Below are 12,662 nucleotides of genomic sequence, written 5' to 3' on the forward strand. Positions count from 1 at the left end.
ACTTTTGTAGAAGAATACCTGCAGTTGACTTTTGATAAATCAGTATTCAAAATTTCTGCAATTTTGCATCCAAGTACCTACTTGAATAAAATACTTCTTGGCAGTGAACAAGGAAGCCTACAGTTGTGGAATGTGAAATCCAAGTAAGCGCTTTATTTTTTTTAAGACTATTTATTCATTTTAGAGAGAGAGAGTAAAGGGGGGAGGAGCAGGAAGCATCAACTCCCATTTGTGCCTTAACCAGGCAAACTCAGGGTTTCAAACCAGTGACCTCAGCATTCCAAGTCAATGCTTTATCCGCTGCACCACCACAGGCCAGGCAAGTAAGCACTTTATTTAGAACATAATATGGGTGGCTCCTACTTTATCTACTGCTCCCTGAGGTATATGTAAGTCTCTCAATTCTCCCTGCCTTCATATATTTACTTTGAGAGTTTTCGATAAATATACATATATTTTTGAAATTGTTTCCATGGCATCACGTGTGAAAGCTGGCACACAGTCATGTGGCACATGGTAGGCAGCTTCATATATTCTGGAATGTATATACTAATGGTCCTAGTCACTGTAAAAAAAATGTGGCTGTAGAGAAGGCTCTAATAAAGTAACATAAATTCAGAAAATAATTAATAATAAGGTTGTCACTGGGCAAAAACTTATGTTTTTGATAAACTAAGAAAGTAATGGAAGGCAAAGCAAATCAGTATTAATTTAGTAGTAGCATTTAAAAATTATTTCCAGGGTAAAAGTACTTTTATCATCATTCAGAAACATGATAGACATCTACTGTAATATTATTGATACAGCAGGAGGGCTAGGTAAATAATTTCATATACTTCTACTTGTTATTTGAACTTTTATCTGAGGAAAAAAGAGGCAGTGCAGGCTTCTTTATATATCATTAAAAAGGCAAACAAAAATATATAACCATCCAAATTGTCCTTTCCAAAGCCCTTATAAATTTGAAAGAGAAAATGAGATTATCAAAGATTTCGTAGTTATCCTAGTTTTTAGTTTCAAATCAGTGTTTCTATTCAGTTTAACAATATCATTGACTATGGAAGGCTCAGGGATGACTGAGATTTTTTTTTTTTTTTTTTTTTTATTTTATTTTTTTAATTTTTTTACACATCAGAGGAGAGAAGATAGTAAGACAGGCTCCCACATGTGCCCCTACCAGGATCCACCTGGCAACTCCATCTGGGGCCTGTGCTCAAGTACTGAGCTGTTTTTAGCACCTGAGGCTGACTTCTACAGACCAACTGAGGTATCCTCAGCACCCGATGCCATGCTTGAACCAACTGAGCCCTGGCTGCAGGAGGGGTAGTGGGAGAGAAGGGGGAGAGAAGCAAATGGTCGCTTCTCCTGTGAGCCCTGACTGGGGATCGAACCTGGGATGTCCACACACTGGGCCGATGCTCTGTCCACTGAGCCACAGTGAGGGCCAATAGCTGAGATACTGTCTCTGTACCTGCAGCTATCTCTAGGCTCTTGATGTGATGTTTACATTTTTTATTGTACAATAGGTATTTTGGGGGTAATCGCTGAGTTAACTAATCTGTGCCCACTATTAGAATTTATAATATATGATTTAGTCCTTATTGGTTATCATTATAACAACTTTGGTATTTCACTTTGCTCCTTGGACTTACTTATTCATGGCTTGATTCTGAAATTTAGAGCAACATCACTATTGTCATATAAATTAGATAACATGAGTAATGTTATAGTTATAATCCCTTTGTGATGTTTCTAGAAACGTATCGCAGTGAAAAATAAGATCTGCCTATATTCTAAGAATGTTTTGTATTGTCCTCTATAACAGTGGTTTTCAATCTTTTTATGCTTGGAGACAGATGAAAATAGGAGAATTATTTCAGGGAATGCTAGGTCAGAACTCACCCTGAGCATAAGTGAATTTGACTAAGATCATTGGATCTGTAATCTTCCTACAACATCAGGGTGGCTAAATCTTTGTCAGATTGGCACAAAATTTCTGGAGAACTGGTCCTTAGAGTGGTGGTTGAAAAACACTGGTCTAGAGTATGAAATAGTTTTTACTCATTTATTTATTTTTCTCCATTTGATTTCTTAAAAGAATTGGAATAGTATCATAGCTATTAGCAGCTTGGGATCTGGATTTGGTCTCTCTGGGCTCTATCAATTAATAGCCATGTGATCTTAGCTTAATTATGTCACATATTTTAGTTTCTTAGTTTCTTTATCTGGAAAATGGTATAAGTCTACCTCATGGTATTGTTTTGAGTATTAAATAAGTTAATATGTGTACTTAGAATAGTGTGGGACAGAGTAAGAACTTAATAAATGTGTAATTGTTTTCCTCCAGAAAAATAGCTATCAACTGTTTTTCTTCTTGTAGTAAACTTCTATATACATTTCCAGGATGGAAAGTTGGAGTGACGGCTCTTCAGCAGGTTAGTATTTTTTTAAGTCAAAAAGAAACCAAGTTAGTAGTAGTATCTTTCAGTTTGGGGGGTCATATTTTTAGACCTAAAGTTAAAATAATATATAGACTAGTTTATCTTTCTAAGTATTATGCTAAGACTTTTTGTTTGGAAATATAATTGAAAACAAATAATATAACCTTTGTCTATAAATTCTGTGGAAACTGTTTTGCTGAAATTAGGCTTTTAACCTATGGTTACTGTGGTACCATTTTTTCCAATCATTTTGCAAGCATTTAGTCATGTACAGAGTGGGATGTTCAGTGAAACAAGGAAGATTGTCAGTAGTACAGACATTTGTCAGGATGTTGAGGTTTGTGGCTTGGAATAATTGGGGCCCAGATCCTAGTATTTCATTATATTTCTGGGCTCTTCTAGAAGTTAACTGATCTTTTTCTATGCGTACTGAACACCTCTGAATGAATGAAAGTATTTCTGCAGAGAATCTTTGTGTGTGTGTGTGTGTGTATTTTTCTGAAGTGAGAAGCAGGGAGGCGGAGAGACAGACTCCCACATGTGCCCACTGGGATCCACCCAGCAAGCCCACTAGAGGCAATGCTCTGCCCATCTGGGACATTGTTCCATTGCAACCAGAGCCATTCTAGCACCTGAGGCAGAGATCTTGGAACCATCCTCAGCCTCTGGGCCAACTATGCTCCACTGGAGCCTTGGCTCCGGGCTTACACATATATGTATATTGAACACAATATGCAGCCAGCGTACTCTTGTCTTTCTAAATATCCATTGTTTATACCTGTTCAATTTATATGTATTTCTTCCTTCTTTCTCATTACTATCAGCCATGCTGTTTTTGCCTACCCAGAAGGCCTCCAAAGTATCAGATGATTAGATCCCTTGCGGGCAAGGGATATACTTGTTTTAGTATCTACAACTTCTACACCGGGTCTTATGCCTTATAGTCATATGATGGCAAATTAATAAAACATTTAGCCTGATTCCATTTTACATATAATGGTGTTGGGCATTAATCTTTTGTGCTAAAATTGAGGAACGTATTATAGAGCTTGTATGTAAGATCGTGTATAAAATGCAGATTATAATCATAGGCTCTTAGAGCTGGAACTGACTATTAGTATAACTTTTTTGCCTTTTACCATATTACAGGTTTTTCCTGTTTTCCTTGAGTAAACAGCTCTTCACTTCCTTGGCAGTTGGCCTTTTATGATGGCATGCATACGGCGAGCCTTTGTGTTTTCTAAGAATTGTCTCTTTTTTTTCTGTTTCCATCTAGTCAGTGATCTATAGTGATTTTGCACATGAGTTTCCTTTTCTGTTATGGATAGATTCTTACCAAGATAGCTATGTTTTGAGAGAGGGGAGGCTGGTGGTGATTACCAGGTTTGATGGTGGGAAGTGACTTGGAAATATATTATTCTTAAATATTTCTGTGCTAAATAACTATTTAATAACTCATAACTAATGATATATATAATCAGGGTTATTAAAACTTTGAAAATATTTTTAAAATGTAGTAATTTAATTTTCAGGCACCAGCTGTGGATGTTGTTGCTGTTGGTCTTGTGTCGGGTCAGGTTATCGTGCACAACATTAAGTTTGATGAAACGTTAATGAAGTTTCGTCAAGACTGGGGGCCTATTACTTCTATTTCATTTCGCACAGGTAACTATTATTGATAAAACTTAAGAACATTTAAAGTCCATTACTTTGAAGCCCTTAGAAATTTTGTTAATAGATTTTTTTTGTAATTTAATAGAAATGAATAAAATAGTAGCATATAAAGAGTCTAAGGAGTGTTGGTAGATTCTTTTCTAACTTTATATTTTATGGATTAAAAGAATGGAATGAAGAATTGATTAGTTGTTTTATTGTACATGTTTTTGTTAATGTATTTTATTTAACTAACAGACGGTCATCCAGTAATGGCAGCTGGAAGCCCCTGTGGCCATATTGGACTCTGGGATCTTGAAGACAAAAAACTTATCAATCAAATGAGAAGTGCACATTCTACCGCAATTGCTGGGCTGACATTTCTCCATAGAGAGCCACTTCTTGTCACAAATGGCGCTGACAATGCTCTCAGGGTATTGTGATTATTGTGTCATCTTTGTTGCTTATCTGTCCTACTCCTGGTGTTATTACACATCTACTTTATGTATCAACCTGGAACCTGGAAGGTGAAAGGGATGTGGAATAAGATACTGGTATAAATGAAACAAAAACCACAGTAGGTTATACTAATTGCAATGAAGTGAGAAAGAATTATGATTTATCTCTCCCCCAACTCCCACTCCAGGGTCAGCGGCCTGGTAAGCACTCTGCAGTGCCAGTTGACTTATATTGAATATGATTTGACTGCTTGCAGTCACATAACACATTGTGGAAGAACCTTACCCTCTTATTTCTTGGCAGATATGGATATTTGATGGTCCCACGGGTGAAGGTCGGCTTTTGAGATTCAGAATGGGACATAGTGCTCCTCTTACCAAAATTAGATATTATGGACAAAATGGACAACAAATTCTTAGCGCAAGTGAGTTTCTGTTTCATGCTGTTCATTTTTCCAGCAAGTTTTGAGAACAAAATACTTACGATTTATTAAGTTTAGTATTTAGATATCACTTTGATTGACTTGGGAATCTAGGTAAAAGGAGGTAAAGAAAAATGAGTCTTTTTTTTAATACTCAGGAAACATTGTAGGTGATAATTATTTTGTTTGGAGTGTCATTGTGTTTACTAATCCTGAGAAACAGAATGGTCAGATTCTGAAAATGTAGCCCTTGCTATTCTAAATGCTGAGAATTATTAGTGCCTCGTTTTATTCTTTGTTCCTAATAAATAGTATTCTGTACACAATTGAATACTGTAATAAAGAATGTAGTTGCAATATGGTTCTCCTTTTAAAGCATCCCAAACTGTAAGTTCAATAGTTTTAAAGAATCTAATTTTACTATAAGATCTGTGATTCAGATGGTCCATTGTTTTTCATGAAGCTTGATTAGGCTTTTTCTGTATTTGTCAACAGGTCAAGATGGAACTCTTCAGTCGTTTTCCACAGTACATGAAAAATTTAACAAGAGTTTGGGACATGGTAGGTCATTTATACGGTGGAACTAAACCTGCTGGTCCTAAGAGAAACATTTCAGGATTCTCTAGATGACCAGAAGCGGTTTTATTGATAAATTTTCTCTTTTTTTAGATGAAATAAAAAACCTTGTGTGGAAGGGTAGTAGTAAGATTCCAAAGATCAGTGTTGCTGTAGAGATGGTTGAAGTGCTGCTGTAAGATTATTGAAAAGAGTTAGATGTCTTGGGTGGTCCGAACGTAACTCTGCCACCCCAAAGACGTTGCTGGTCTGACTTGAGCCATCTGTATAGTGCAGAATTTTAAAAATGGAAGGGAGTGTAGAGAAGATATCAGGGTCCAGACTTTTTGTAAATAGGGCACATTTTATTCTCTATTCCATCCTGTGGTTTCCAGCATTTCAACAGTTTTGTTTACAAAACAAAAAATGTTTTTTCAGTTTTATTAAGCATTACTCTTCCTTTTAAGCTGATATCCTGGCTATTCAGGTATCAGTATACTTCCAGGTGAATTTCAAGATCATTTTAAAATCAATATCCAAAATAATTTCTCGTGGAATTAAATGGATGGAGTTTGATATCTTTAAGAATCTTCGTGGCTATGAGTATAATATATCCTCATTCAAGTTGTCTTTTCATTTTCTCAATGAAGTTTTTTAATTTTCCTCCTGCTGGTTTATGTATTTAAGATTACTCGGCCCTGGCCGGTTGGCTCAGTGGTGGAGCGTCGGCCTGGCGTGCGGGGGTCCCGGGTTCAATTCCCAGCCAGGGCACGCGGGGGAGGCGCCTATCTGCTTCTCCACCCCTCCCCCTCTCCTTCCTCTCTATCTCTCTCTTCCCCTCCCGCTGCCGAGGCTCCATTGGAGCAGGGATGGCCCGGGCGCTGGGGATGGCTTCTTGGCCTCTGCCCCGGGCCTGGAGTGGCTCTGGTCGCGACTGAGCGACGCCCTAGAGGGGCAGAGCATCGCTCCCTGGTGGGCGTGCCGGGTGGATCCCAGTTGGGCGCATGCGGGAGTCTGTCTGACTGTCTCTCCCCGTTTCCAGCTTCAGAGAAATACAAAAAAAAAGAAAAAAAAAAAAAGAATGGGACCCGGATCCAATAGGATTGGTATCCTTATAAGAAGAGACACCAGAGTGCTCGCTCTCTCCCTCCCTCCCTCCTTCTCTCTCCCTCCTTGCCTCCCTCCCTCTCTCCCCCTCTCCCCCTCTCCAAAAGAAACAAAATAAAAAATAAAAGATTACTCAGTGGCATTTTATAAATTTTAACACAATTCCTAATTTTTTTTTTTTTTTTGCTAATATGAATGATCTTTGTTGTATTGAGGGTTAGAAATATAATGTAATACAAAAAAAGAAATCTGTATATTATAATGATGTTAAATATTGCTGCATTGTAGGGCACTCACTATAATGATTTTGTGTGTGTGTATTAGTCCTGTGTCTGGTCCAATGAAACTTATTATTTACTATAGTTATTTGGCTGTTTTTCTCTATTGACATGACTGTATGACCATTATGTCATCTTCAGAAATAGATATCTTTTTTCAATTATTTATATCTTATAGTTTATTTTCTTGTGGCATAATTATTTAGGGTAAACTTCACAAACAATTTAATAATAGTGGTAATAACATCTTTATTTTGCTCCTGACTTAAATGGGAATATCTTGAGCTTTATAGTTATGTGACCTTGAATAAATTTTATGTTCATTTTCATTGTGAAGGATTTATAACTATATTCCCCTCTCCCATGACCTTAGGTTTAATAAATAAAAAGAGAGTCAAACGTAAAGGCCTTCAGAATGCCATGTCAGTGAGACTTCCGCCCATCACAAAGTTTGCAGCTGGTAAGTAACTTCATTACTGTGTTTTGAGAAGTTGTGCTTTGTCATTTCCTACTGTCTATTTCCTTATTTCCTCCATGTTAATAAATGTTTTTACACACATTAATAAGCATCTAGAAGGTAACCCCAAGAACATGCTAATCTTATGTGAAGACTAAAAATGAGTTATTTATAATTTGAATTCATTATCTGTTAATTTCAGGCTTTGCTCTTTGTAGGAGCTATTAAAAAGCATTTGATATTTCACTTTATAGCCCTTTTTATATATGCCTGGTATAATGAAAGTTGCTAGTGTGAAAAGGCAAGAACTGGCCCTGGCCTTTTGGCTCAGTGGGAGAGCGTTGGCCCAGCATGTGAGTGTCCCAGGTTCAATTCCCAGTCAGGACACACAAGAGAAGCACCCATCTGCTTCTCCACCCCTCCCCCTTCTCTCTTTCTCTCTCTTTCCCTCTCTTTCCCACTCTCTCCCCCTCCCTCTTCCTGCAGCCATGGCTTGATTGGTACCAGCGAGTTAGCATCGGGCACTGAGGATGGCTCCGTGGACTCTGCATCAGGTGCTAAAAAATTGGTTCCATTGCTGAGCAATAGAGCAACAGCCCCAGATGGGCAGAGCATCTCCCCCTAGTGGGCTTGCCAGGTGGATCCTGCTTGGGGTGCATGCGTCGGTCTTGTCTCTGCCTACTCTCTGCTTACTAAGAAAATAAAATAAAATATTTTTTTAAAAGGCAAGAAGTGAGATCAGAGTTCTAATTTAATAAAGATCTAAATACACTTAGGTATTAGTATATACTATCATTTGAGCTGTGTTTCATTCAAAGAAGTCATTTGAAAAAAATGGGTAAGTGATGAGATTGTTGAGTTAAATCTATCATAGAAATAACTGGATAGGCACCATTTTTACTTTAAGGTTATTATAACAGCCTGATGACAGATTTTTTTTTATTTTTTTTTTTTACTTTAATTTTAACCATCGTCCTGTCAGTTTTTTATTGTAGAACCTAAGTGATCTTTCTCAAACATGGGAATCATGTCACTCATCTCAGAACTCCTTCAGTGCTGTTATTACCTTTAGGTAATCTCATCCCCTTCACATGGCTTTCAGGATACTTTGACCCCAGTTGCCTTTCCCTCCTCTCACCTCTTTCAAAAAGTGGTCCACTTAACTTGCTGTGTTTAATTTTATTAAAGTTACTCTTGGGCCTATTGTTCCCCTCTACCCTGTCTTCCCAGTTAATTTTTACTTGTTTACCTGCTTCTTTTAGGGAACCACTTATTAATTTTCCCACATTTCTTAGCAAACTTCCTGAGTGCTCTTACAAGAAACTGTCATACTTCATTGTGATTTCATCTAATTGGAATCCCTTGTTACATCAGAAGTTCATCACTGTCAGGAATTACCTGTTTATAATTGTGTCTAATGCCTAATGATAACATGGAGTATTAGAAACTTAATGATGAATGAATGAATGAATGGAGACATGAAAAGCAATTTATTTGTGATTTTTATTATGTTTTAGAGGAAGCTCGTGAAAGTGACTGGGATGGTATCCTTGCTTGCCATCAAGGTAAGCTGTCTTGCTCAACCTGGAACTATCAGAGATCTACAATAGGCGCTTACTTTCTCAAGCCAAAGGAGCTGAAGAAAGATGACATAACTGCAACCGTAAGTGAGCTTGTTTATAGGGCATTTTTCCCCATAAAACTTTCCTATGGCAATGTTGTTATACTCAGTTTTATTGATGATGATATTGATCAACAGATCATAGTTTAACATTTTGAAGTTAGTCCCTAATAATGTTAAGTTTTCCAGCCTGCAGACAATTACATTGGGCTTAAGTAAAGCTTTGCTTAATCAGATGTAGTATGTGGGTTACATTTTCTAATTGATACAGGAGTATTCTGAATTCCCTTTGAAGATAATTTCAGCATTAATATATTTTCTCACTTCAATTACACTGTGTTCAATATTATCAGTCAATTTGAAACTGAAGGGGTTTTTTTCCTTTTTTAATTTTCTTCATTCCTCTCTTCCTTTGATTTATTTCACTATAGGAGTAGGATTTAGCTAAATCTTTACTGAGTTATAGATTTAGAAGTTATTTAAATCCTTTATATCTTGTTTTCTTATGTTTGTGTACTGTGAAAAATGCCTTTTTAGAGAAATTCTGATTGAATGTTGTCTAAGTCAGTGTTTTTCAACCACTGGTGCACAGACATATCTGCTGGAAATTTTGTGCCAATCCACAAAAGAATTAACCCTGAAATTGTATGAAGATTTAGACCCAGTGATCTTAGTCAAATTTGCTTATGCTCTGGGTGATATCTGCCTTAGCAGTCCCTGAAATAGTTATCCTACTTTCACCAGTCTCCAAGTGTTAAAAGGTTAAAAGCTACTGGTCGAAGCCTTTTTAATAAATACAGCTTTTAAATGCCAGTGTTTATTTGTATGCCAGTGTTCTTATGTTCTTATTCCTATTTGAAAAATTTTTTTGTTTTCTTTTGTTAATGTGTAAGTTTTCTATTAGGTTCAGGTTTTATGATATTAAAGAAAAATGTCAAATTTGGTTTGCAGAAGCATTGCCTCTGCTTTTTCCTAAATACTGTTATTAAGATCCAATTTACACATTTGATATATACAGTTGGAAAATTCAAAATGGCAATGGAGTAGGTAAAAGTTACACTTACCTTTTCCCATGAACAAACTAGAATTACAGCTACATTATAGAACAGTCATTCTATAATAATGAACTGAAGACTAGTTGAAAAGAAGTCTTATAACCAAGGATTTATAGAAGAAGCCAGTTTCACTAGTTGTAATCTGTCTATTCAGAATTTCTGATTCTTTATGATTTAGTTTTGGAAGATTGTATGTTTTTAGGAATTTATCCATTTCATGGCGTAATTTGTTTGTAATATTTTCTTACAATCCTGTGTATTGTATTTCTTTGGTGTCAGTTGCTATGTCTCCTCTTTCATTTCTGATTTTATTTATTTGGGAGTCTGGTTAAAGGTTTGTCAATCTTACAATCTTATTTATCTTTTCAAAGAACCAGCTCTTGGTTTCACTGATCTTTTTAATTTTTAGACTCTATTTTGTTTATTTCTACTTTAATCTTTATTATTTCTCTCCTACTCTCTTTGGGCTTTGTTGGTTGTTCTTTTTTTAAGTTCTTTTAATTGTAAAATTAGATTGTTTATTTGAAATTTTTTTTTTTTGGAGATTTTTATTGCTTCTTGAGATAGACATGTAATGCTATGAATTTCCCTTATAGGACTGCTTTTGCTGTGTCCCATAGATTTTTCTTTTTTACTTCTTCTTCTTAAAGCAGGCCCTTGAACATTTCTTGTAATACTGATTTGTTGGTGACAAACACCTTTAGCTTTTTCTTGTCTGGGAAACTCTTTATTTCTCCTTCAATTTTAAATGATGACCTTGCTGGATAAAGTAGTCTTGATTGTAGGTCCTTGCTTTTCATCACTTTGAATATTTCATGCCAGTTTCCTCTGGCCTGAAATGTTTCTGTTAAGAAGTCAGCTGACAGTCTTATGGAAGCTCCTTTATAGGTAACTGTCTTTTCTCTTGCTGCCTCTAAGAGTCTCTCTTAATCTTAATCTTTGCCATTTTAATTATGATATGTCTTAGTGTGGGCCTCTGGGTTCATCTTGTTTGGGTCTTAAACAAAATAGAAACAAATAGAAACAGACTGATAGAAAACAGACAGATTTCAGAGGGGAGGGGGGTTGCAATGCAAGGTGAAAAAGATGAAGGAATTAAGCAAAACAAAACTCAGACACAGGCAACAAAAGGATGATTTACTAGAAGGAAAGTAGGGGAGAAGGTAAAGGAGGGTTTAGGGGGGATAAATGGTGATAAGAGACTTACTTGACTTGGAGTATTAAACATATAATACAATATACAGATGATATACAATGATATACCTGAAACCTATATAATTGTATTTACCTATCTCACCCCAATAAATTCAATAAAAAAAGAAAAACAAAAACAGACTCATAGAGAATAGACTAATAGTCGCCAAAGGATAGGGTGATTAGGTGACTAGGTGAAAAAGGTGAAGGGATTGAAAAGTAGATTCAATGTAGAGTACAGCATAGGAAATATAGTCAGTACTGTTTTACTCATGTATGGTGCCAGGTGGGTACTTGATGTGTTGGGGGAACACTTTGTAAAGTGTGTGATTGCCTGACCACGCTGCTGTGCAACTGAAACTAGTAAAAAGTAATATTACATGTAAAAAAACAATAAAGTATACAATTCAATGGTTTTTCGTATAGTCAAAGAATTGTACAGTCATCACCAAAATGTTATCTAATTTTAGAACATTCCTATCGCCTCAAAAAAGGAATCCTGTACTTGTTAGCAGCCATCCCCTTCTGTCACTTTCTCCTCTCTCATCTCCTAACCTAGGCTACCACAATTTGTTTTTTATCTCTATGGATTTGCTTATTCTGGGAATTTCATATAAATAGAATCATACAATATATGACCTTTGTGATTGTCGTATTTCACTTAGCATGTTTTCAAAGTTCATCTACATTGTAGCATGTGTCAATACTATATACCTTTTATTGCTGAGTTATATTCCATTTTGTGTATAAACCATAATTCCATTAGTCATTGGCCAGTTAGTTGAATGTTTGTTTTGCTTCTACTTTTTATCTTAAAATACTGCTGCTAATGAACGTCAGTGCACAAATTTAAATGTGGACATATGTTTTGTTTCTCTGCATGTATACCTAGGAGTAGAATTGGTAGGTCATAATGTAATTCAATGTTAACATTTTTGAGGAAATGCCAGCTGGTTTTCCAAACAGCTGCATCATTTTACATTATGATTTCTATACATTCTAGAGTAGACAATACTTGTGGTTGTTCTTTTGATTGTTGCCGTCCTAGTGAGTATGAAGTGGTATCTCATTGTGGTTTTGATTTGCATTTTCCTAATGACTTAATTATGATAAACATCTTTTCATGTGCTTATTAGCTGTTTATGTATCTTCTTTAGAGAAATAATTTATTGAGTTCTAATAGCTTTTTTCTATAATCTGGGCATGAGTACCTTATCTGATGTGTGATTCACAAATATTTTCTCCCATTCTATGGGCCATCATTTTTTCTTGTTGGTATCATTTTCTGCTTAGGAGTTTTTAATTTTATTTTTTTCTTTAAATCGACTTTGTTTTTTTAAAGACTTTATTTATTCAGTTTTTGGAGAGGAGAAAGAGAGAGAGAAACAAGGGGATGGAGCAGGAAGCACCAATTCCTATGT

General features: G+C 36.0%; 1 protein-coding gene across 1 annotated transcript in view; it reads left to right on the forward strand.

Moving 5' to 3' along the window:
• WDR36 (WD repeat domain 36) overlaps window positions 1-12,662 on the forward strand; it is a 48,244-nt gene that overhangs the window by 10,480 nt on the left and 25,102 nt on the right. The window contains exons 5-12 of the mRNA XM_066273986.1: window positions 11-143; window positions 2,381-2,435; window positions 3,974-4,106; window positions 4,353-4,528; window positions 4,857-4,977; window positions 5,470-5,535; window positions 7,288-7,374; window positions 8,889-9,034. Coding sequence (XP_066130083.1) covers window positions 11-143; window positions 2,381-2,435; window positions 3,974-4,106; window positions 4,353-4,528; window positions 4,857-4,977; window positions 5,470-5,535; window positions 7,288-7,374; window positions 8,889-9,034 — 917 coding nt within the window. The remainder of the gene's footprint in view (window positions 1-10; window positions 144-2,380; window positions 2,436-3,973; window positions 4,107-4,352; window positions 4,529-4,856; window positions 4,978-5,469; window positions 5,536-7,287; window positions 7,375-8,888; window positions 9,035-12,662) is intronic.

This window comes from Saccopteryx bilineata, chromosome 4 (assembly GCF_036850765.1).
Source record: "Saccopteryx bilineata isolate mSacBil1 chromosome 4, mSacBil1_pri_phased_curated, whole genome shotgun sequence".
Classification (NCBI taxonomy): Eukaryota; Metazoa; Chordata; class Mammalia; order Chiroptera; family Emballonuridae; genus Saccopteryx; species Saccopteryx bilineata.